General features: G+C 55.1%; 13 protein-coding genes across 13 annotated transcripts; 5 read left to right on the plus strand and 8 right to left on the minus strand.

Annotated features, from left to right (window-relative positions):
- Window positions 1–405: 405 nt before the first annotated feature.
- On the plus strand, window positions 406–1,699 carry M421DRAFT_8791 (uncharacterized protein; the record flags this gene model as incomplete). Its single annotated transcript, XM_033597613.1, has 4 exons — window positions 406–426; window positions 474–789; window positions 849–1,010; window positions 1,059–1,699. The coding sequence occupies 4 exons, from the start codon at window positions 406–408 to the stop codon at window positions 1,697–1,699; spliced, it is 1,140 nt and encodes a 379-aa protein (XP_033444741.1).
- A 46-nt stretch (window positions 1,700–1,745) lies between these two features.
- M421DRAFT_279772 (MFS general substrate transporter) lies at window positions 1,746–3,313 on the minus strand. The gene is made up of 2 exons (XM_033588906.1): window positions 2,558–3,313; window positions 1,746–2,508 (listed from the first exon to the last, which is right to left on the minus strand). The coding sequence occupies exons 1-2, from the start codon at window positions 3,149–3,151 to the stop codon at window positions 1,792–1,794; spliced, it is 1,311 nt and encodes a 436-aa protein (XP_033444742.1). The 5' UTR covers window positions 3,152–3,313; the 3' UTR covers window positions 1,746–1,791.
- A 1,887-nt stretch (window positions 3,314–5,200) lies between these two features.
- M421DRAFT_72444 (alkaline ceramidase family protein) lies at window positions 5,201–6,387 on the plus strand (the record flags this gene model as incomplete). Its single annotated transcript, XM_033596884.1, has 6 exons — window positions 5,201–5,271; window positions 5,351–5,363; window positions 5,413–5,473; window positions 5,527–5,676; window positions 5,774–6,055; window positions 6,104–6,387. 6 exons carry the CDS (start codon window positions 5,201–5,203, stop codon window positions 6,385–6,387), a joined length of 861 nt encoding a protein of 286 aa, XP_033444743.1.
- A 206-nt stretch (window positions 6,388–6,593) lies between these two features.
- On the plus strand, window positions 6,594–7,735 carry M421DRAFT_279798 (uncharacterized protein). Its single transcript, XM_033588907.1, has 4 exons — window positions 6,594–6,805; window positions 6,865–6,904; window positions 6,955–7,140; window positions 7,187–7,735. Exons 1-4 carry the CDS (start codon window positions 6,800–6,802, stop codon window positions 7,477–7,479), a joined length of 525 nt encoding a protein of 174 aa, XP_033444744.1. The 5' UTR covers window positions 6,594–6,799; the 3' UTR covers window positions 7,480–7,735.
- Window positions 7,736–7,843: 108 nt separating this feature from the next.
- On the minus strand, window positions 7,844–9,197 carry M421DRAFT_72416 (uncharacterized protein; the record flags this gene model as incomplete). Its single annotated transcript, XM_033596880.1, has 3 exons — window positions 7,844–8,583; window positions 8,635–9,113; window positions 9,163–9,197. The coding sequence occupies 3 exons, from the start codon at window positions 9,195–9,197 to the stop codon at window positions 7,844–7,846; spliced, it is 1,254 nt and encodes a 417-aa protein (XP_033444745.1).
- Window positions 9,198–9,695: 498 nt separating this feature from the next.
- M421DRAFT_72273 (Aldo/keto reductase) lies at window positions 9,696–10,845 on the minus strand (the record flags this gene model as incomplete). Its single annotated transcript, XM_033596857.1, has 4 exons — window positions 9,696–10,061; window positions 10,108–10,373; window positions 10,420–10,728; window positions 10,794–10,845. 4 exons carry the CDS (start codon window positions 10,843–10,845, stop codon window positions 9,696–9,698), a joined length of 993 nt encoding a protein of 330 aa, XP_033444746.1.
- Window positions 10,846–11,347: 502 nt separating this feature from the next.
- M421DRAFT_72335 (MFS general substrate transporter) lies at window positions 11,348–13,057 on the minus strand (the record flags this gene model as incomplete). The annotated part of the gene is made up of 3 exons (XM_033596865.1): window positions 11,348–11,619; window positions 11,694–12,711; window positions 12,761–13,057. The coding sequence occupies 3 exons, from the start codon at window positions 13,055–13,057 to the stop codon at window positions 11,348–11,350; spliced, it is 1,587 nt and encodes a 528-aa protein (XP_033444747.1).
- A 1,030-nt stretch (window positions 13,058–14,087) lies between these two features.
- Window positions 14,088–15,293, plus strand: M421DRAFT_8798 (Clavaminate synthase-like protein; the record flags this gene model as incomplete). The annotated part of the gene is made up of 2 exons (XM_033597616.1): window positions 14,088–14,312; window positions 14,367–15,293. The coding sequence occupies 2 exons, from the start codon at window positions 14,088–14,090 to the stop codon at window positions 15,291–15,293; spliced, it is 1,152 nt and encodes a 383-aa protein (XP_033444748.1).
- Window positions 15,294–15,330: 37 nt separating this feature from the next.
- On the minus strand, window positions 15,331–16,377 carry M421DRAFT_13248 (SET domain-containing protein; the record flags this gene model as incomplete). Its single annotated transcript, XM_033587391.1, has 1 exon — window positions 15,331–16,377. A coding segment is annotated over one exon (1,047 nt), but the record flags the coding sequence as incomplete, so codon positions are not given.
- Window positions 16,378–16,879: 502 nt separating this feature from the next.
- Window positions 16,880–17,961, minus strand: M421DRAFT_72454 (ribosomal RNA assembly protein mis3; the record flags this gene model as incomplete). The annotated part of the gene is made up of 2 exons (XM_033596885.1): window positions 16,880–17,848; window positions 17,902–17,961. 2 exons carry the CDS (start codon window positions 17,959–17,961, stop codon window positions 16,880–16,882), a joined length of 1,029 nt encoding a protein of 342 aa, XP_033444750.1.
- A 266-nt stretch (window positions 17,962–18,227) lies between these two features.
- Window positions 18,228–19,462, minus strand: M421DRAFT_72473 (vacuolar ATP synthase subunit C; the record flags this gene model as incomplete). Its single annotated transcript, XM_033596886.1, has 2 exons — window positions 18,228–18,431; window positions 18,482–19,462. 2 exons carry the CDS (start codon window positions 19,460–19,462, stop codon window positions 18,228–18,230), a joined length of 1,185 nt encoding a protein of 394 aa, XP_033444751.1.
- A 255-nt stretch (window positions 19,463–19,717) lies between these two features.
- On the plus strand, window positions 19,718–21,150 carry M421DRAFT_8802 (glycine cleavage system T protein; the record flags this gene model as incomplete). The annotated part of the gene is made up of 2 exons (XM_033597621.1): window positions 19,718–20,076; window positions 20,130–21,150. 2 exons carry the CDS (start codon window positions 19,718–19,720, stop codon window positions 21,148–21,150), a joined length of 1,380 nt encoding a protein of 459 aa, XP_033444752.1.
- Window positions 21,151–21,217: 67 nt separating this feature from the next.
- Window positions 21,218–22,366, minus strand: M421DRAFT_72425 (uncharacterized protein; the record flags this gene model as incomplete). The annotated part of the gene is made up of 2 exons (XM_033596881.1): window positions 21,218–22,130; window positions 22,182–22,366. 2 exons carry the CDS (start codon window positions 22,364–22,366, stop codon window positions 21,218–21,220), a joined length of 1,098 nt encoding a protein of 365 aa, XP_033444753.1.
- Between the last annotated feature and the right edge of the window lie 163 nt (window positions 22,367–22,529).

The following is a 22,529-nucleotide window of genomic DNA, read 5'->3' on the forward strand; positions in this document are numbered from 1 at the left end:
ACAGAAGAGAATCGATGTCCACTTTTGACGCTCCTGTCACATGCTTCCAAGAATAATTCAATCGAAGCGTAGGCCAATCTACCTTGCTGCCAATGTTGAAATTGGAAGACGCAACAAAAGCCGCGTGTTCTGCAGCATTATGCATTAGCTAATATCCGGTCTGCAGGCGTGCAGGGGCCCAATTCCTGCAGGATGGATTAGGCAGTCGCAGACACGGTAAGCCGTGTGTGAACACGGGACCATAGCGGAGCATTGCCCAAACGTTAGCGACCAAAACATCTTGTGACAGGACTTCAAGCAAGGGCCTTCCTGGACCTCTGTCTTTGTTAAATCAGCGATGTTGCCCAGTTTTCAGACCAATACGTCTAGCCTCCCCAGATCGATAACATGGAGATATCGGCGGCAATGGACTATACGCACCTCATGGTACGATATATCATATCAAGTATATTTCTCGTGCTCACACACAGCAGATACTGATCTGGTCTCTATGGGCCGCATCACTTCTACTCACTGTTATGAGGGGCATCACGCGATGGCACTCACAACGCCAGATTTTTGCTGATGACTACTTTGTCTTTGGTGGCATACTGTCCTTGACGGGTCTCACAGCCGTGATCACTCGCCTTCTGCCGCAATTCTATCTAGCCGGAGCGTACGCTGCTGCAGTGATGCAAGACCCAACCACACCCATGCCGTTACCTCCGGACGTGTTCATTGCTAGAACACAGACATCTCTCAAACTCATGTTCAGCCAGATGTTACTCTTCTGGACCACGTTATGGGCTGGTATGCTTCATAATCCTATCTGCTCGAATTTATCGGAGCCAGTGGCTAATCTCCAGCAGCCAAGTTTTCGATCCTTTTCTTCTTTCGCCGCCTCTTGAATGGGCTACCCAAGTACATCAAGGCGTGGTGGGGCTGCTTTGCTGTGGTTCTACTGCTATACTTGGCTTGCATGTTGTCCAACTTTCTGACCTGCAAACCACTAGCAAAGTATTGGAGTTCCAGTAAGTCCACAATTGTAGAAAAGTCAGACAACGCTGACTGTTCTTGAGCTGGTTGCAGTGACCCAGAAGATCTCGTTCGAGCAGACGCGTCCATCAAATTTGCAACCAGCGCGGATGTAGTCGCAGACGCCATCGTCATGATTCTACCCCTCAATATCCTCCGCAAACTACAAATCAACGCACGACAAAAGTTCGGTCTCGCCATGATCTTCTCACTCGGAATCATCATCATAGCTTTCGCTCTCGCCCGCCTCGCCCAAGTCACAAAGGCAACTTCCAACGCTACTAAAGACCCTGCCACGGTTGCGGACGCTCCAGTGCTCCTGAGCATGTGGAGTCATATCGAGTCGTCCGTCTCTATCATCGTTGCGACGTTACCTGCTTTTCGCTACTTACTGAACGTCAAGATCGGCCGTACACAAGGCAGATCAAATACCCGCGAGCGGAGTGGTGGAAAAACAACAAGCCAGGTAGCTGGTCAAAGCAGGACCCGACGTGTCTTGAGCGGTCAATGGGGCGGCAGTTTGAATACAAGCATGTCGCAAAAGGGCAGTGTGACAGAAAATGATTGGGGCAGCGAGACGGAGCTCAGACCCATCCAAGGCATCGAGAAGCGTGTAGAATATTCGAGTACCAGTGGGCGTCGAACATCTACAAGTGAAGATCTACGTTCAGAATCTCGAGCCTGAGTGTACAGTGTTGTAGAACTCATGCAATGACACCGAATTTTACGCTGATGTCACGCGTTTGCAAGCCAATACTGTATGCTCTGACTGCTTCCTCAATCCTCGTGCGCCAAACTTCGTTCGAATGTCGACGTTGCCGGTCGAAGCCTCGCGAAAGCTATCCACAGTGTCATGGCCAATACTGACTGGACCAAGATCGCAAAACGGAAGACTCCAATCCCAAGCCCCTCAACAACCGCGCCAATACCGAATGGCAACAATGCTCCACCCACTTGACCCAGTGATGCGACGAACGAGACTGCAGCTACGTGGAATTCCTTCGGGAGTAACTGTGTCAAGACAATGACGCCGGAGGGGAACAACGGTCCCATAAGGAAGCCCAATACAATCATCAGCACGACTGAGACGACGGGGTACGGCAGTATCGCGAACAGAGTCTCTACTGATATAGCTAAAGCAAAATACAACGCGGTCGCTTTACGCACACCAATCCTGTCTGTCAACGGTCCTAGAACAAGCCGACCAACAGCCATACCAGCCCAGAACCCCGATGACGAGAGGCCGGCAAGATAAGGTGTGGCAGTCCGGCTGCGAAGCATGAAGGAAACAATCCATCCTGAGATCGCGGTCTCGACACCCACGTCCGCAAGGAAGTAAGCTGCGCACCACCAGGTGGCGGGGAATCCGAGCATTGCTCTGGAGTAGGCCTTGTTGTATGATTCGTCCGACTGATGTGTTTGTCGATGTACAGATGCTGTTTCGTTCCAGAAGGCGGTGCATAATGCGACGGCGTCAATGATCGAGAGAGCGCCCTATAGCAATCGTGAGCACGAGACTGAGTTTGGCCTAAACTTGACTTACTAGGACATAGTACCACTCAAACCAAGCGTGTCCATTGGTAGTCATAAGCGTGATAAGGATCGGCGCAGTTGCCGCTCCCGCAGAGAAGCTGCTATGCAAAAGGCCTGAAACCGTACTCGCTCTTTCCATACTACCAGCCCAAGCACACCAACTTCCGTCGAGCAGGCCCATTCCAAGACCCTGCACTGCAAATCCAACCAGCACAAGTCCGAACTGATTGTGCAGTGACAATAGTCCTGCAGCAATCATCTGCAGCACCGGACCAATGAATGCAATCCCAAACTGGCCGGACCGGTGATGGATGAGCGAGCTCGTCTGGGCGGCGAGTATATAACCGAGAGGGCATACGACGAAGATGAGTGACACGTGAAAGTCGGAAAGGTCGTAGTATTTGGATATCAATGGCAGGAGGGTACCAATGGATGATTGGAGGAGCCCGAGCATGGCGAACGAAAACATGGCCGCTGCCATCTTGAACACAAATCGGTTGGAGAGCTTTGACGGGTCGTCTTCGAAGGTGTTCCGGTTGACTTCGAGCGCAGGTGCGTGGCTTGCGAGTAGAGGTGTGTATTCTTCCCTCGAGCTGGTTGCCATGCTTGGCGTTGTGGGTAGGTGAAGCAGAAGCCGACTGGCAGAGAATCAATGCAAGTAGCTTAGAAAACTATGGGGTGTACTTGAAATGGTGAGTTGGAGACAGTGACTTGGAGATCTTCACATTGTGAAAGTTATTGGAACGAAACGCAGGTGGAAGTCAATGATGGTGTTCGCAAGAAGTCGCTCCATTTGGATAGCGCAGCCGAGGTTCAAACCAGAAGGCGCTACAGACCAGTGATTCCCTGCGAGTCTCAAAATTCGAGCAACACCTACCTTTGACATCCCCAGCTTCATACACCAAATGACTTTATAGCAGGGTCTGATGGAAACCAGGTTCCTCTTACTTCTTTCAAAATCCCTTGTTTGCTCGCAACAACGCCGTCGTCATGAACAGCATGTATAGATGCTAATGATTGAAAAGCCCACCATCATATTCGGGAGAGCATCGTTGCCAAGGATCAATGTACACCAGTAGAGGAGGCAGTCGTGGCGATTAAGGAAGTCTGACATCAGTCCAGCAAAAAGAGACTCGGTAGTTTCCGTGCCAACTAAGTTGGAGGTAAACCAACTTTGAACATATAAGTCCTGATGGACAGTATTTCGAGCATCTGGTGGTTGGTATTCTCGTTGCTGTGATACATTCTGCATCTGCCTCCGAGGATCTTCAGCAGCATCGCGCTGGCACTTTAGAAAACTCGTGAGTGCGGCCATCAAAACTATGTCTCCAGTAAGGTCCGACGTCTATACCTGATGCCGTATGCACGCTGTCCAAGTTCTCAATCGCCATAAAGCCCCCCCCCCCCCCCCCCCCCCCCCCCCCCCCCCCCCATGTGGAGGCTACCCAGATCTCATCAATACTCCAAAGCGCAGAGAGTTGCAGATCACGGATGTCGATAGCAGTTGGTCATTCGATTCATGATCGCTCGCGATCATAAGCGTCTACACATGTGTCGTTCAATTGATGTGATGTACCGCTCCTACGGGCTCTCGCTCAAACCTCGCTCAAATGGCCCCATAATCAGGCCACCACTGCATCTAAGCGATCGTCTCGACAATCTTGATGTTTTGCGAGCTCATGCGAGGCTGATCAGCCTCTGTTCTTCCACAGAAGCTTGTTGCGGGCCCATCAAATTTCAACAGAGAGTTTGCAGCTACAGATCATTAATGTTATAATATTCCCAAATCACATCAACAGCCAATCAGGTCCTGTGGTCTAGTGGTAGTGAGTTAAATGTCTATTCTTCTATATCTTCACACGTCTAACAAATTTTCCAGTGATTCTCGCTTAGGGTAACTAAGCTTTCTTGCGAGAGGCCCCGCGTTCGAGTCGCGGCAGGACCCATTTTTTGCGCGCTTGTGCTTCCGAACAGCTGGTAACAATATGAAGCTGAAGCCTTTGTGCGTTATGGGATGCACCTATTTTTGCTTGCCGGCGCCTAGAAAGAAGGGTAGACGGCGGTGCGCAGACTGCACTAAGGCACACGCAGAACTCGGAACTACTTAATTACAGCGGGCGTGTATCTAGTTGTTTGTAATGCTCTCTGTGCATTTTGAATTGCACGTTGCCGTGGATCATTAAATAGGCTGGATTTCTAATCGGGGCCTAATGCAAGACTTGGTTAACGACAACGACTCGACATTCAAGGTAACAACACTGCGCACATCTTGTTTCCTGCCTAGTTCAATTTGTTTAGCAGATGCCAACACCTGTTCCAGGATTCTTGATATTATTCAATTATAGCTATGTCGATAGATACTAAAGCCTCTTACGCACTGACCGGCAGCTCAATCTGGCTCAATATGACATCCTGAATGGTCAAAAGCTTGTTCAGAGACAGGCAATACAAGACTAGATGACCAACAGCAGGATGCTAGAACTTTATTTCAAGAATCTCGACGGCATCACATGTGTTCAGGAATCTAGCGCGCCACGTGGAGGAGATATGGTCAAAGCTCGTAGAAGCGTCGCAAAACACCGACCGCAAGCAGCTCCACGCCTCACCTGCACTCTTCTGCAACACTACAGTGCAATTGCTATCCGTCAGCAACATGCAATTCCGTTGGCCATACCCATTAGCGCCTGGAACAGGCGTCTGGGGCGCGCCGAACTCGAACCACAAGTAAGTGTACGATCAGCGCGGTACCTGCATTTGCGCCGAGACATGATGCTGTGTAAGCTGCCTCGCTAACCTGTTGTAGCTTTTGTGAGGAGGTAAACACATGAGGCCAAATGCTGTTGTTTCATGAGCTCATCAGGCTAGGACTACAACATCACACCGTACATTGGCGAATTTGTTAACACAATCACCAATTCAATCTATGGTACGTATGCACCTTCGCACCAAAGAGGAAGCATCGTAGCTAACAATGATCAGTCATTTACGGTATCTATGGTCTCCGCAGAGTACAGCCGCGCAAAGATGGAGGAATGTGGTCCACGTTGGCCTTCCCGTACTGGGGCCTCATAGGCGTTGGACTGCTTTCGATGTGGTTCCATGCTACGCTAAAGTATCACAGCCAGATGGGTAAGTCGTTTACCCAATATCCACCCTGGAGGACCTCATCTTCGTCCTTGACTTGAGGTGTCAACTCAAAAGGCGAGAATATATCTGATTGTCTCAGGTGATGATCTCTCCATGTTCCTCGCTGTCGGTGCATTGCTTCACCAGTTGCTCTGCTTTGAGGCAACCCCTGCCCAACGGAGGAACTACACGCTCGCCATTCTCGGCGTGCTGATTCCCGTATCTACTTACCATGTTGTGGCCGACGAGATCTACGTGCACGAGATCGTGTTCGCGATCATGGTCATCATGGTAGTCAGAAAGACTCGGAAGCTGATCAGGGAGAGAGTCAAAAACGAAGAGCACAAGAAGCGCATGGGTCAGCTAGCTACATTTGGCATTGGTACGACGACAGCGGTACTTTAGCTAGACCCCCACTGACCACAGCCAGCAAACTTCCTATTCGGTTACTTCCTCTGGAGCATCGACTTCCATCTGTGCAGCCATGTCACCAAGGTCAAGCACTACGTGGGACTTCCTTGGGGCTTCCTTTTCGAGCTGCATGGCTGGTGGCATATCTTCACGGGCATTGGCGCTTACATTGGCATGGCTTTGACCGAATTCCTTGTGACGATTGTCGAGGGCCAAACGGGCCGTATCGAAGAAGGGTTTGTGTGGCCTGTGAAGGCTGTGTTGAGGGACCTTGATGCCGGACGCGTCAAGAAAGATCGATAATGTTGTCGAAGAAGACTATGGACCTCTGTGAGCACAGCCACAGCCTCGCGTTTTCATGCCTCGCGCCTGTTCCAGGGGTAGAGCTCACTACTTCCGATGATATTGCATCTTAGCTCGGACGCAGGACACTTGGATATTTAGATAAACAAGATCTCAGTCTCACAATTATGACAATTCCGTCACATCTACCTCACGTCTCATGTGCAGTTACCCGTTATGGTTAGGGGGATGCCGGGTCGAGCGGCAGATCATGGCAGGCGATGACGTAGCGTTGCTTCGACGCCAGGCACATTCCACACTTCAAAGCCACGACAAGCTTCCCCCTTTGCGTCTCCTCAATTGAACCAAATCACACAGTACACTCCTCATTACAACTTGAACACAACAAAAATTCCTTCAACAAGCTAGCAACATGGACGTACGTGTGCTCACAACGCGGTGAATACGCAAGGACGCAGAACTGACGGGTTTGCGCAGGTGTACTACTTCTACAGCTACGGCACCGCCGCCTGGTTGGGTCCGTCTCCGCAGCTCAATCCTGCTCAATACAGACTGACAATAACCCAGCAACCCAAGCCGCGCCGCTCATCGCCAGCCCCACGATGATCGTAGCGCTGCTCTCGCCCGAAGTCCGCGAGGCCACGACGCTCGAAGTCTACTTCTCCCGCACCCTCGGCTTCACGCTACTGACCCTCGGGGTCCTCACCGTGCTGCTCACAGGCTCTGTGCCGCTGAGCAGCAGCCTCGCAGAAGGTTGGCTCCCCCTTCAGAGGCCTAGGCAATTAAGCTGACAGAGCAGGCGTCTCAACAGACAAGACGGATCCCAAGGCGCCCTACGCACTCCCCACGCTGACGATCACGGCGCTCTTCCACTCGGCGACGGCGTTCTACTGCTACGGCCTGTGGACAGAGACGGGCGTGTTCTCGTTCGGGCTGGGCAGCATGGGCAGCGTGTTCCTGGGCGCGGTAGCGCTGTGGTGTATCCTGTTTGCCAGCAGCAACGGCAGGATTAGCAGGAAGACGGGGGCCGACAAGCGGACGAGTGGGTTTCCATTCAAGAACAGCGAGGCAGACAAGAGAAAGGGCAGGTAGAGGGTTGGGTGACGATGGAGCAGCGTGGATTTGACAGAGGTATTGGTGATGGCATTATGGCATTACGGCATTATTGATAGTGGGGTGTAGACTGTTGAAAGTAGTGGACATGGCTCCAGGCTACGCGAAATGTTCCTCCCTCGCCTCGACAGCTCCACGCAGGCAGTGATTCCTAGATGGCTCACAGGCTTGATTCCTAGATGGCTCACAGGCTTGATTCCTAGATGGCTCACAGGCCTGATTCCTGGATGGCTCACAGGCCTGATTCCTAGGTGGCTCACAGGCCTGATTCCTAGATGGCTCACAGGCCTGATTCCTAGGTGGCTCACAGGCCTGATTCCTAGGTGGCTCACAGGCTTGATTCCTAGGTGGGTCTCCCCGCCAGGATGCTCTCCCAAGGGTCCTCCCGCCACCACGGCAGCTTGCCGTCGATGGGCGTGACGTGCAGGGTGCGGACATCGCGCTCGGCGGCGTCGAGGCCATTGAGCTGCTCGTCGCCGCGGTCCAGGCGATGCCGCTTCGCCGTGGCGAGCTGCATCTCCATGTAGTTCTCGAGCAGGAGCTGTTTGCGGTCCCACTCGAGCTTGCGCGTCTTCTCCAGGGCGTCGGCGTCGCGGCGCAGCGCCTCGCCCTCGTCGGTGGCGAACTGCAGGGTGCGCCGCAGGGCGTGGAAGAGCTGGTCTGCGGGGAGTGCCAGCTCGGCCTGCGTCAGGGAGATGTCGGGCGGGAACTGGACCATGACGGGTGCGCCCGGGCTGGCCAGGTCCTGGATGTATGTGACGTTGTTGGCGGCGTGGGCGGCGTCGGCGGGGGCCGGGTGCAGTGTGGCGGCGGGGGCTGGGGCCAGTGTGGCGGCGAGGGCTGGGGGCAGTGTGGCGGCGGGCGGCGGGTGCAGCGACGAGGGCGAGGCGGGGGTGCTGGCCTTGGAGTCCGAGGACGGCCTGGCTTCGTTGGAGAGCACGAGCTTGATGCGCTGGAACTTGTTGAGCGGGTTGGACGAGTGGTGCTTCGGCACGGGGTCGGACGGGCGCAGTGCCTCGGTCTCGTGGACGGTGCGCATGTGCTTGGCCAGCGCGTCAGAGCGGGTGAAGCTGCGGTCGCATTCTGGCGGGGGTCAGTCAGTGCTAAGTACTCGGGGCGACGCCGGGCACATACCGGGCAGGGTGCAGTAGAAGGGCTTCTCGCGCGTGTGGCTGCGCATGTGTGCGCGCAGCGCATAGCCGCTCGCATGCGGGATGCCCTTGCGCGTGCAGTCGGACCACTCGCAGCTGTACTTTTTCTGGCGCGTGCCAATGTGGTCGTCGTGCAGGTGCTCGACCAGCTGGTCCATGTTGTCCAGGTCGCCCGCGTCGCAGCCCTCCCACTTGCACGCCGTCACCTGTTCCTGTCCGAAGTCGTCGTCCTGCGACATGCCCGGGTGGTGGTTAGGCGACGCTGGCACGCTGCCGTCCGTGTCTTCGCTGAGTGCGCCCAGGTCCTCGAGCGTCGCCGGCGGTATGGCATGGGCAGCCGGCGGCGGCGACGACGGCGCGCGCTTGTTCAGGCGCAGACGCTTGCTGGGTCGCTCGGGCGCGTCGGGCGTGGGCTGGTTGCTGAGCCGGCGGCCCTTGACCTCGTCGGGGAAGTCGTCGGAGCTGGCGGACGTTAGTGCGCGAGGTGCTTTGCAGCTGGGGCAGGACGGACGCATAGTCGGACAGGTCTGAGGCGGGTGAGTCCATGCTGGGCGGCGAGTGGGCGCAGCGTTTGCGTCGTGGTGCAGTCGATGCCCTGGTGCAGTCGATGCCCTGATGCAGTCGATGCCCTGGTGCAGTAGGTGGTGCATCTCCCATGCAGCTCCGAGCGCTCGGACTCCCGCTCGCCGCACTCCCCTGGCCGCACTCCCTGGCTGACTTTTGTCACTCGCCAACTTTTGTTTCTTCTCTCCTCCTCTTCCTCCTCGACCTCTTCCTCCTCGACCTCTTCCTCGTCGACCTCTTCCTCCTCCACCACACGCACAATGTAACCCCACACGTAAGCCACACTTCACCCCCACCCACCGTCCTCAATGATGAATACACAGAGTTCTGCAATTCCAACGGCCTCGCCTACTAGCTTGGCCGAGTGCGGATTACTCTATACACTACTATTTCTCTGATCTCACACAAAGCCTTCCCATTCTACCTACAGGCCCTTGCACACAAGCTAATGCGCACGTGCAGCCAGTCAGCTAGACGCTCTCAAGCAAACGTCAGCGCCATCGCTTCCTTGTGGTACCTGTCGCCCACGATGGGGAATTTATCCAGAATCTGTCCGAGCTCCTTCATATCGGACTCGTCCAGCCTCGCCGGCTGCATGTTCTCCTTGATCCGTGCCGACGTGGTAGCACCTGGAATGGGGATCAGCGTCGGCATGCCCTCCTTGCCGCTCTGATACAACACCCAGCCAAGTGCGATCTGCGCAGGCCTGACGCCCTTCTTCTGTGCCATGCCTTCCACAGCGTGCACCAGCTTGACGTTCTCATCGAACACGTCGGGCTGGAACCGCGGCATGTGGCGCAGCATCGAGTCGGCTTCCAAGTCATCGTGCTTCTTGTACTTGCCAGCCTGAAATCTGTTAGTCACGCTTGACCACTGTGATGAGTCATCTTACCAAGAACCCTCGTCCGAGAGGCGAGTACGCAACGATGGGAATGCCCAGCTCTGCACATGCCTTCGCCACGCCGTTCTCGAGGATATCGGTGCAGAAGAGTGAAAACTCGACTTCCACGGCAGCGATCTTATGCACGCTTGCTGCTTTGCGGATCGAGTTTGCACCCACTTCAGACAAACTGATGCCGCCGAGCTTGCCAGCCTTGACGTACTCTGCAATATACCCAATCGTCTCCTCGATAGGCGTGTTGGGGTCAACTCGTGCACCTGTTCATGTCAGTAGCAATCCGCATATGCAAATCCATAGACATACACTCAAACAAATCCAAGCTCTTCTTCCCACCGAGCCACTTCAAACACTCATCAATACTGCGCCTCACATTCTTCTCGCTACCATCAGGCTTCATCTGCCCCGGCAGCAACCCACCCTTGATAGAAAGCACCACCTTCTCCGCGTCCTCGGGGTACCTGGTGAAGTACTCATTGAGCAGCTGCAGCGAGTTGGCCTCAGGCGGCCCGTACAGCTCGCCGCCGTTCCAGTTGTTGGCCCCCAGAGACAGCGCCGTGCGCATGGCCTCGAAGCTCTGCTCTTTCGGGGGCGGGCTGGCCCGCCATGTGAGACCTGCGTGCGTCAGTCGAGCTTGTAACCTGTGCAACCACGATGCACGTTAATGCCGCGAGATGTACCCATGAGGCCGTAGCCCACGTCTCCGACCTGCTTGCCTGCGAGTTCTGGCATGTTGATTGATGTTGTGTTGATGGATTCAGAATTCGCCGTGTCGGTGGGGCAAGCGATGATATCACAAGTCACAAGTGCTCAATTGCTCCGAGCAGCGTTGCCAACGGGAGGGTAAGGTTACAGTACTATAGCCTTATCACCTGTTTTGGTCTAGTATTATTAGTAACAGCAATATAGCTGCTTCCTAAGGCTAGGACAAATTCCACCGTAACAGTCTGGGCGCGTTAGGTCTAGGTCGCCTTAGGTGCTGTTGCCTCTAATCTCACCTAGTCCCACAAAACGCATGATAATATAACATCTCATATACTTGAAGCCAACGTTACTTTTGTAATTAATATTACACTAAACCCCGCTGGTCCAAAAAACATCGCTTTCATGGCACGATTTCACATCTTCGTCCGTGTGTTGATCGAGCGGTATGCGTGGAAGGTGCAGATGGGTAAGATTGCCAAGAGCCTTTGCTGGCCCTAATCAGTGTCACCCAGTCCATTCAACCTTATCGTCATGCCGACTTCACCGTTTCAGTTGCCGCCTCTGCCAGACTTGCTCTCGACACCTCTTCTGCCGTCTCGACATCTTCCGCAGCGGTGCCCTCCGATGCCCTCTTCCTGTCATCTCTCCTCTGGAGGAATTGCAAGATGACGGTCAGCGATATCATCGCAGCTCCAAAGACCGCACACGCTGTGAAGCCAGCGTGGAACCTCGGCGCATCGACCGTTCTCCAGACCGCGATGGTGTACCAGATCACGTTGATGTAGCTGAACATGTTGGAAGCTGGATACTGTTAGACCAACGATCAGAAGAGGGACCCTGTCTTCACAATGACCAAGACCGACGAGAGAACTTACCTGCAATCACAAACCCCCGCATCTCGTGGTCGTGCGGTATGAGATCCGAGTACCACGCAAAGTACGGGCCAGGCACCCCTGCCGAGAAGTACGAGATGTAGTACGCAAAGTACTTGACTCTATCCGAAACATTCCATGCAGCCAGGATACTAACACCAACCAACGTCCCTGCCTGCATGACAATGATGACCGGCCAGCGCCGTCCCTTCAATAATGGCGAATCCGAGACCATGCCAGCAGCAAGCTGCACAACCACACCGACAGCAACCTGTCCCGTCGGCCAGACATTCCTCTCATAAACCGAGCGACCATTAGCCTTCAGCCAGAGCGCAAAGTTCGGCTGATGCGAAGGAAAACTCGACTGTACGAAGAAATAGCCCAGCGGCAAGACCCAGAACTGCCACTGCCCTGCGATACGCAGTATCTTTCTGCGGTTCCAGGGGTTGTGACCCAGCGGCTTCTGGCCCTCGGCGATGAGCCGTGCGCGCTGTCTGGATGCTTCGGATTCGGTGATGTAGAATGCTTTTGTTGTCTCAGGGAAGTCGGGAATGAAGAAGTAGCCCAGGAAGGCGATGGGGAGCGAGATAATGCCGCAGACGATGAACAGCCATTGCCAGCCTTGCTTGCCGTACCTGCCGTCGAGACCTGAGTACGCGCCCGCCTGGAGGTAGCCGCTGAACATGCCTGCGAGCGCTGCCGTGCAGTAGAACAGCGCAACGCGTTTCCCGCGCTCTCCTTTCGTGTACCAGCTCGAAACGAGATATATCATCACTGGGAAGAATCCAGACTCGCACAGTCCAATGAGGAATCGGATGGCGTATAGCTGCGAGACGTTGGTGACGGACGATGTGCAGAACGTCAGGATCGACCAAATGATCTCCAGGCTGGGGATCAAAATCGAGGGTCGAATTCTGGTCGCCAGCATCACGGCAGGCATCTGCCCAACAACATATCCCGCCGTGAACACATTGCTCGCATATGTCAGCTCGCTACCATGCATGCCGAGACTCTCCTTCATCTGCTCCAGTGTTAGCCCACGGCATCTCCGACCAGTTAGCACGACGTACCCCTGAGACATAAGCATTGCTGATGTTAGACTGATCGAGATTCTTGCTAAAGTACCCGAGGCAAGCCGACGTCAAGAGGAAGCAATCCAGCTTGAAGAGAAACCATTTCTCCTCCTTGGGCTTATCAGGATCGTCCCAGACATAGCGTTGAAATACGCGATAGCCGCGACGGAAGGAACCTAGGATGCCTGGCTTTTCCCAGGGCTGGATGGGCCTGGTAGCTGGTGGAGTGGTGCTGCGCGAGGATGAACCGGCTTTGGCTTCGGTCTCGATTGAGAGAGGTTCTTTGGAAGCCATATTGGTAAAGACAGTAGATCCGAGGACGTTGGCAATGAAACCACAGAACTACAATTATAAGCTACGAGTATCTCGCAGTCTGTAGCGACCAAGCCATGGCGACATCAGACCGTGAAATCACCATCAACGATGTTGCGCCATGTCTGCATGGGCGCGATAGCAGTTTGATCCTTAACAGGATACAAACAAATCCATCCGAGGTTTCGCCACCGGGAGGGTTCGTTGAAGATACCGGCGATCGCGCAATAGCCTTCGGCGTTTGCGTTGCGAGGCTGGTAGGATCATGTCGAACGTTCTGAGATTCAGCGGACCCACGTGGAGACTTGTCTGGGACGATCACTAACAGGGCTTGTTTGCCGAAGAACAGGATTCACTTTTTACAACTCTGAGTGTCGAGTGCAGCTGCATGCACATGGAAGACCTCGAAACACATCTTGTCACGTGCGTGATCATTCACTGCCATCTCAGGCAAGACCATTTACTTCCATGACTTCATTTATAACACGTGCGAGCTTCAACAGCAGTCAAAGAAGAACGAACGTCGTACTCCAATTAAAGTTGTAAGATAAGGTATTTGAATGGTCCGCGTAACGTGGGATTCGTCATGGCCGGGTTTGATCGCGCCATCTGATAGTCAGCGGACACGGAAGTTGCGAACCGCAAACGTGGGGTAGGAACCACCCCACTTCGACACTGGCAAAGATGGAGATCAGCACACCATCAACAGTAACGAGCCAATACGCTTGCTGGCTCCAAGCGATGCTTATGTGCTGCAGCCACACTTCACTATGCGGCGGCAAGCTTTCATCTGGTTCGCCGGCGACTGTACGGCATTTAAACGGTGTCTTGCGGCGTTTAAAATGGTGAACACCATTGAGTGACTAGATCAGCAAATGCAGCGGACAGTCAACGATGGCGACATTGACGGTTGAAGTGAGGAGATCGCTGTGCCTCATGTGCGTGGTATGATCTCTATATACAGCTCAGATGCCCTTCGATAGAGTAGCATCCTTATTTCACACTCACAAAGATGGCAACGACAACGACTGAGACTCGCACAGCCGCTGTGCCGGAGCGAAAGGACCTGTCGCAGTACGACTTCGCCAATCTGGAGCCGTATGAGCACCCCCCTGAGACCAAGGCAGATCTACCGTGGTCAGAGCTTGTCACGCTTGATCTGGAAGATTTTGACCGTCCGGGTGGTAAAGAGCGACTCTCAAAACAACTTGAACATGCTGTCCACCACGTAGGATTTGTAAGTGCACCAACGCCCGTCCTTGCGACTCGACGCACACTAACGTTGTTTCAGTTCTACGTGAAGAACTTCGGCATCAGTCAAGAGAAGGTCGACAGGCAGTTCACACTAGCAAAGCACTTCTTCAAGCTCCCAACGTCCGAGAAGGAGAAATACGAGTTAGACTACGCCAACGCCGACTACAACGGCTGGCGGCGTCCCGGCCGCTCCCTTGTCGCCCAAGCCCGCGACAACATCGAGATTTACAACTTCCCCAAGTTCACAGACGACTTTAAGGGTAAATACGGCCAGCCTGATCTGCTGCAGGCGCATCTCCCCGAGATCGAGGCGTTCCAGAAAGCACTCCACGCAAATGTGGTACTCCCATTGCTGCGCCTCTTCGCCATCGTGCTGCAGCTCCCGGACGAAGAGTACCTCGTCAAGCAGCATACGTACGACCGCAAGAGCGAGGACCACAGCAGGTACATGCTCTACCACCCCCGCACCGAGGCCGAGTGGGCAGAAGCAAAGTACGGCGCGACGGGGGGCCATACCGATCTGGGGACGCTCACTCTGCTGTTCCGCCAGCCGGTCGCGGGCCTGCAGATCCTTGGTGAGGACGGGAATTGGACGTGGGTCTCTGCTCAGCCGGGAACTATCACGGTCAATCTCGCAGATACTATCTCCCATCTCACGGGTGGATGGCTGAAGTCGTCTGTTCACCGCGTCGTGGCGCCGCCGGAGGATCAGAGACAGTACAGTCGAACGGGGTTGTTGTACTTCGCGCGACCGCACAACGATACTAAGTTGCTGCCCATTACGGATAGTCCGGTGCTGGAGAAGGCTGGAGTAAGACCGCGATTCGACAAGATTGTCACTGTGGAGGAGTGGGTCAAGGCGAAGCAGACACTGCAACTAAATCCCGAGGAGACAAAGAAGCGGTGGAAAGAGGGCAAGGTGGAGGTTCTGGCTGGGTTCCACGATCAGAGGTATAAGGAGTAGTATATACCCACTATAGACAAGAAACGAACAATCAAAGCCGCCGTCGGTAACTCCAATGCCTCTCCGCATCCCCCAGCAAACTGTCCCATATCCTCAGCGCAGCCGCACCCGTCCCATCCTTCCCCAGCACCGCATCTCTCGCCCTACCAGCCCATGCCCTCGCCTCTGCACTTTGACCCACGGCATTACACGCCAGCGCTGCAAACCCATATGGCACATCCATGAACCCCTGCAAACCCTCCTCCTCATACAAGTCCACCAACTGCCTTGCCAGTTCCGGCGTTGCTTGTGACGTCTCACTCCAGTCATTGAGCTGCGCTTGCATCTCACGAATCCGATCGAGCATGCCATCACCCCTCTCCGCGTCCCCGCACCGCGCACAGCGACACTTAAAATGAAATCCCTCCTCCAGCCTCGCGCGTCGCTCGCCCGTCTTCTCAAGCGGACTCGTATACGCAATGGTCACCTCCTCGCCCTCGGGAATCGGCCGCATGACACGCACAGTATGCGTAAGCGTCTCAGGATCAACGACATACTGCGCGTTGGGCGCACAGTCGTGGTTCAAGCGGCTCGACTCCGGAAAGATGGCGAGGTGATTCGCGCCGGCGAGTTCGAGCTGGAACGTGTTGCCCTTTACAATGTCCTGGTGCCGCACCCGCGGATCGCCGTAGATGTACATCAGCGAGAGAAAAGAGTCACGTGTTATCCGGGGGAGCCGGGCGATCGCCGTGCTCCATAGGCTTTCGCGATCGAGGGTGCTGAGATCCGCCTCAAGGTAGGCGAGGAAGGCGGGTGTGTAGCGCAGGATCTGGGTTCCGGGGATGAGGTCGTGGAGAGCTAGAGTGCCGATGCCTTTGTTGGGGATACTCGAGGTGAACCATAGGGTGCTGGCTTCGTTGGTGCCGTTGCTCTTCAGCAGGGCCGGATCCGTGAAGGCGGAGAGAGAGACCATGTGGGCGGCGAGTTTGGGGGTGGTGACGATGGAAATTCCGCGCCCGGACGCAAAGGTCGTACTTGTGTAGGCGCATAGTGGAGATTGTGTGCTGGGTAGTGGTAAGGTACAGAGTGGCTGATGGGTCCAGGGCCAGGGGAGATGGAACGATGTGAAGGATCTAGGGCCAGTATCAATGAGATTCACTATTTCGAGAATCTTGGATGGCGTGGAAGTCCTGTGTGACTGGAGCGTGATAGTTTGCAGTGTGGTCTCCGACCAGCATTGGTTGTTCAAAACGGGAAGTGCGCATGTTGATCGGAGGAAATACAGAAGTGCTGCCAGAACAGTAGAAGAGAGTGAGAACGACAACATGGCGGAAGGAATGACTGAAATGCAGAGTCCTGCAGGAAGTTTTGACGTCCAGATAAGTCTCAGGCGTGATGAACGCGTGCAATTCCGGGTACCGTATGAAGACTTCCGAAACTTGATCTGTCCGGGCCGCATTGGCCAAGTTAGCGCACCAACCTCGCATTCAACAGTCGCCAGACACTTTGATACTTTTGAAAAGGTAATGCAATGGGTATTGACCTTGGAACTATCCTGAACACCGATGAATGCTGACGCTTTTTGTCGAAAGTGGATTGCGCGTTCACTACGACTCTTCCTCGGCCTCGCCCTTGGAGCTTCTCTTCTTTTTCTTCTCCTTCTTTTCCTCCCCTTCCTCGCGCTTCCGCTTCTTCTTCTTTTTCTCGCCATCCTCTTCCGGCGCGACAAAATCAGCCAATCTCTCTTTCCGTTTGTCCTCCATCTTCTCCTTCATCTTTGCGTCGCGATCTTCCCGCACCTTGCGCTCCTTTGCCTGCTTGCCCAAGAAGTACTCTCCACTCTCGATCTGCAGGTCTACCTTGCTCTTCTCCTGCGCGGGCGGGAACGGTGTGTATGTCTTCTTGCTCTTGTCCGTGACGTTGTGGGGTACTCTCCGCTTGCTGAGGGAGCGCTTCTTGAAGTTTGGCAGGAAGCGGTCCCAGCTCTCGTTGACCAGCTCGGGGTCTTTCGCGAGCTCCTTTTTAATCATGAGCTCTTTGATCGCATAGATGGGGTGGATATTGTGCATGGTGTCCTCGATGATGCGCCGTATTGTCTTTAGGCCTTTGTAAGGGCCCATCGCCGCGACTGTGTTTCCTTGCACCAACAGGTAGCATTCTGTGAGGAGCTCGAGAGCCTTCAGGGTCGAGCCGTTGGGGCCCAGAATACGCTGTCGCCTCTTGACAAAGCGGTCCTTGTTGCCGACCAGATTCCTGATCTTGATGATATCCATAGCCACATCGTCCTCAAGGATCTTGACCGCCTGTGGTGCAGGTACGCTACGCGCGAGCAGTTTGATCAGGTCGCGCGCACTCAGGATCGCGGCCGGATCGTATGTCTTTCGCGTTGTTGCGACCGTCATGGAACCTTCCACCAAGTTGAGCGTGGCTGTGATACCATGTTTCTTCAGCGCCGATTCGATAAACTTCCATGAACCTTTGAGGTACTGCTCGCGGTATTTGGGGAAAAGCGTGGAGAAGCTCGACTCCTCGGTGAAGGGACCGGCTGTGTTGTCTTCGGGCTTGAAAGGCTCAATCTGTGGGGTCGTTAGCCAGTGTGGGTAGCTGATGAGCTGCAAATTGCGCGAACCTTCCACTTGTCGATATCGTCCGTGTCCCAGGGCTTCTCCGCATTGTGTGTGGACGGCATTGTCGCGGTTTGGTGTTGATCGTGTTTCTGGCTGCGAATACTTTTTTGCGGAGCGGAAAGTTAGCGCGCCTGCCGCCAAGAGTTCGAAATCAGGGCTTATCTTAGCGTGGCTCACATGTCACACACCTCGCCCGCATCGGCGCCCGTGCCATCAGGGCACCTACGCAAACGTATTGTTTTCACCGCTCATGGGTTCGCCTTCAAGGGTGTGATATTGCTCGCTCATGTTCTATACATGCATCGCAGATTCTGTGCGATATCCTGATCTATGCGACCTCAAACTCGTAGTAGACGTATGCTGTGTACTCTTGGTCGCCAACATGCCCGGATGACTGCATCTCAGCCGTCAGAGCTGAGTCGTCCTTCTTAACGCGGCCCTTGTTGTCGCGGCCAAAGGCGTTGCCGCCCAAGTACGAGTAGGCTGCATCGAGGTTGGTCTTTGCCTTCTTCGCTGCCTTCGCATCGCCCGTCTAAAACAATTAGCGCCCGTAGCAGAGAGTAGTGATGGAGCTGTGCATACCTGAATGATACCGCAGACGAAATCAAGCGGCAGACCGTACCGTAGCACTGTCTCGACGAAGACTCGTAATGCAAGCACATGGATCCAGATCATGGCGCTCTCGCTGTACCCTGTCCGCCCTAACCTCAGGGCGTCGCCCCACTGCTTCTGCGCATCTCGAGTGAGCTGGTCTGCCTCCTTTGCCTCCTCTTCCTTTCCACCTTCCTTGTACTTGTAGTCTCTGGGTGTCCACCGCTTCTCCCTGCACTTGTGTACGAAGTCGGTCGAATGCTTCTTGAACACTGTGACAGCAAACAATGTGAACTCGTCGTCCTTGGCCAGCTGGTTGGCAGAGCGCGGGACGACCATCGGGGTGAGCTCCTCGTAGGACTTGTAGAACTCCTTGACGGTGACGTTGGGGACGGCGATGAGGTGGGTGTCGAGGTATTCCGAGTCGCGGATTAGCGAATTGGGGTTGACGACCGAGACGAGCGACTTGGTTGACAGGTTGCCCGTCTTCTTGCGCTCGGCCGCGGCGAGAGCAGACTTGGTCTGGTTGTACTGGCTGAACTTGGCCTTGACGTCGTTGTCGATGCCCTGTATCTCCTTCTGCAGCAGGTCGATGAGGTCGGCGATGGGCTTGTCGGCGCGGTACTTGACTTTGTTCCACTGGAAAGTGCGCAGGTACTGCTCTACAGGCTTGTCGTTGATAGTCTTCTGCTGCTGCACCTTGCCCTCGTCGCCGTCGAGGATGGTGCGCAGGCTGTCCCCCACCTTGCCCACGACGCCGTGGCAGGCATTCTCGAGCTTCGCAAGGTCGTCGGCCTGCTGCACCAACGCGTCGAGCGTGCCAATCTTGAATTCGGGGATCGCGAACGGGTGGGTGGAGCCAACGTCATTGGTAACGGTCGAGCGCAGGGCTGTCAGCGCTTCTTCGGCGTGGTTGCTGGGGGAGATGGACGTCGGCAGCGACACCAGCAGGTACTTGGTGCCTTTCGACATGGTGTTGGCCGTTCGGTCGTGTGCAGAGCGCGTAACCTGGGTGTGCACTGTGCAGTAGGGTTGTTTTGCCGTTTGAGGTAGGTCTTGCCTTGGTGGAGAGCTTGGGGCACTCTAGCGCGCTGCGTCACTGGTCTTGTCCGGGCGCTGTACGGAGTACGGTAGGTATCGCGGCGCCGATGCGACGCCGTGGATTGCCGCGTTCATGAATGGCCGTCGGGGAAGCTCTGGAGACCATCACTCCTCCGCCCACCGAAAATGTCTTCGAAAAGAGTTGTTGCAAAGCTGCAGCCGGCCGTCAATGCCTCTATAACACGCGCATTGCGCCCTGGATATGCTCAGAGGCTCCAGTACAGCACGCGGACCTTGGCTGGTCGCGCAACGAGCCCCCGCAAGCTCGAGACACGACAGCTGCAGCCATTTGCCCGCTTTGCTTCCTCTGGGGCTTCTGGAGAGAAGCCAGCGAGGACAGGTCTGTATGAGCTGCACACCAAGTTCGGCGCCAAGTTTGTGCCCTTTGGCGGCTACGAGATGCCTGTGCAGTACAGCGACCTGAGCATCATCGACTCACACAACTGGACCCGTGAGAAGGCCAGCCTGTTCGACGTTGGACACATGTAAGACTCCCAACAGACTGCTTTCCGTGACTGTGATTCTGAAGACTCCCTAGGGTACAGCACCACTTCTCTGGACCTGGCGCCGAGGCATTCCTCGAAAGCATCACTCCCTCATCCATCTCCACTCTTCCTCCAAACCAATCCACCCTCTCCACCCTGTTGCACCCTGAGACGGGAGGCATCGTTGACGACACCGTCATTGCGCGCCTGCCAGACAGGTTCTACGTAGTTACCAACGCTGGTTGCCGCGAGAAAGACAAGGCCTACTTGTCTGAGCAGCTTGAGTCGTGGAAGCAGCAGAACCCTGACAAGGCCGTGGAGTGGAACATCCTCGACGGACAGGGCTTGGTCGCTCTCCAGGGGCCTCTGTCTGCTGACATTCTCTCCCGCATCCTGGCCGATGAGTCCGCTCTCACCCTCAAGTCGCTGTACTTTGGTCAGTGCATTCCAGCGACAATCAAGGGCACAAACGTCGAGGTGCTAGTAAGCCGTGCCGGATACACTGGCGAGGACGGCTTCGAGATCAGCATCCCGTCTTCTGCTACTGAGGCTGTCACCCAGTTCCTCCTCGATAACGCGAAGGACGAGTTGCGCTTTGCTGGTCTCGGAGCGCGCGATACCCTCCGCCTCGAGGCTGGCATGTGCCTCTACGGCCACGACTTGGACGACACCACAACTCCCGTTGAGGCGGCGCTATCCTGGATCATCGGAAAGGATCGTCGCGCAAAGGGCGGCTTCCACGGTGATTCAGTCATCCTTCAGCAACTGAAGAAGAAGTCCGAGGGCGGCGGTGTTTCGCGACGCCGTATTGGCCTGATTATCGAGGGCTCCCCTGCTCGCGAGGGCGCCGAGATCGTTAGCGAGACCGGCGAGAAGATTGGCAACATCACCTCCGGCTGCCCATCGCCCACCCTCAAGAAGAACATCTCGATGGGCTACATTAAAGACGGTCTGCACAAGGCAGGCACCGAAGTCCAGGTTGTCGTACGCGGAAAGAAGAGGAAGGCCGTGGTGACCAAGATGCCCTTCGTTCCCAGCAAGTACTTCAAGCAGCCCACGACAGCCAAGGCATAGGCTGCAAGCGTGTGAATGCTATTCCTGATTCTCCATGCGCGCAAGTTTGATTCCAATAAGTGACCACTCATGCGCCAGCCTCGAGCTCCTGGACTCGAGCCAGGATCCTTGCTTTCCAGCTCTGATAGTCTTGTCTCTGGCGTTCACCCAGGTAATCAGTGGTGTCCTGTAGCATGGTACCGAGACCAATGTAGTCACTGCTGCCACATTTGAAACCCAAAGATTTGCCTGCTGTCAGCCGAGTCGTGCCATTGTCCGCCATCTCGACGCCCTCCATCTCATCGATGTTGTCGGTCGGAGATATGTTCAGGAACCACTCCATCTGCAACCACCCTTCATGAAGCGCTACGTTCATCAAGTCTTCTGTCTCAGACGAGAGCTCTTCGTACGTGACATTTTTCGCAGCGGGTAGCTCGAGTACGGTGCGGACGGCTTTGTCTTTGCGTTCTTCGTATTCTTCAGGCGTAATGTCCTGGTTCATCATCCTCGTCAGTACGTAGAGGACTACGACAACGACTAAGGCAAAAATTTTTGTCTCTGGGACAGCTGCCATAGGAGCTTTCGATTCGTTGCCGGCTCGTTCCGACCGCTTACTGGGCGTCTCTGCTGCAGCAGCAGACATGCGAGCCATGAGAGGCAGGATCGACTCAATTCCGGTGTAGACGTGAGGTGTAGCGAGTGGATACGAAAGATTCTTGACGAGCATTCGGATGACGGGCATGACCCATTCTGGCGGTTCTCCATTGTTGCTGTCGATTCTCTGAGCTGCTCGCGGTGTCTTTCTGGCGCTCAAGGGCGTCTTTGGTGTGCCTCTCGCAGAGGTCGTGGCGGGAGTCCGATCTTTTCGCGGCGTCTGTGGTTCACGGGGCGTTGCAGAGTCAGGCAGGGCGCTGGCGAGATAGTCGTAGAGCTTCTTGTACACTCGTGGTGGACATGGTGGGCGAGATGCAATCGAGGGAAGATTGAGGCGCTTCTTGAGTCTGCATTACTTGTTGGCCTCGACCGTGGAAGGCCGTAGTGGGATTGCCTACCTTTCACAAGCCAGCTGCGCACACGCGTATGGACGTCCGATCTCCTCCTCTTGCTTTAGCGAGCTGGCGGCGCTTCGTGAGCGTGCCAGGAGAGACAGAGCGACGTCGACCAGCTCTGCAGGGAGAGGACCATTGAGCGTGGGGAGCAGACCCGTGAGAGCTTGCTCGATGCTGGCCTTGTTCATCCTGGAGATGACGTTGGTTGCTCCGAAAGAAACCTCGGCGATGAACATGGGGAACGCGTCGCGCCTTCTGCAGCTAGAAAAGCGGGGCAGCTCTAGCGCGCCTTTTCATCATCAGGCGACACCGTCATGTCCAATGTGAGACGCCTTTTAATCTGCACCGACG

The sequence above is a fragment of the Didymella exigua genome (genome assembly GCF_010094145.1).
Source record: "Didymella exigua CBS 183.55 unplaced genomic scaffold M421scaffold_38, whole genome shotgun sequence".
In the NCBI taxonomy this organism is placed as follows: domain Eukaryota; kingdom Fungi; phylum Ascomycota; class Dothideomycetes; order Pleosporales; family Didymellaceae; genus Didymella; species Didymella exigua.

Excerpts from the sequence above, each read along its gene's own strand:
- M421DRAFT_279772 (XM_033588906.1), bottom strand. The coding sequence starts at position 3,151 with ATGGCAACCAGCTCGAGGGAAGAATACACACCTCTACTCGCAAGCCAC. Across the intron at positions 2,509-2,557 it reads TTGAGTGGTACTATGTCCTA|GGCGCTCTCTCGATCATTGA; the intron begins GTAAGTCAAGTT and ends CGATTGCTATAG.
- M421DRAFT_279798 (XM_033588907.1), top strand. Across the intron at positions 6,905-6,954 it reads CGGCACCGCCGCCTGGTTGG|CAACCCAAGCCGCGCCGCTC; the intron begins GTCCGTCTCCGC and ends ACAATAACCCAG. Across the intron at positions 7,141-7,186 it reads GAGCAGCAGCCTCGCAGAAG|GCGTCTCAACAGACAAGACG; the intron begins GTTGGCTCCCCC and ends CTGACAGAGCAG.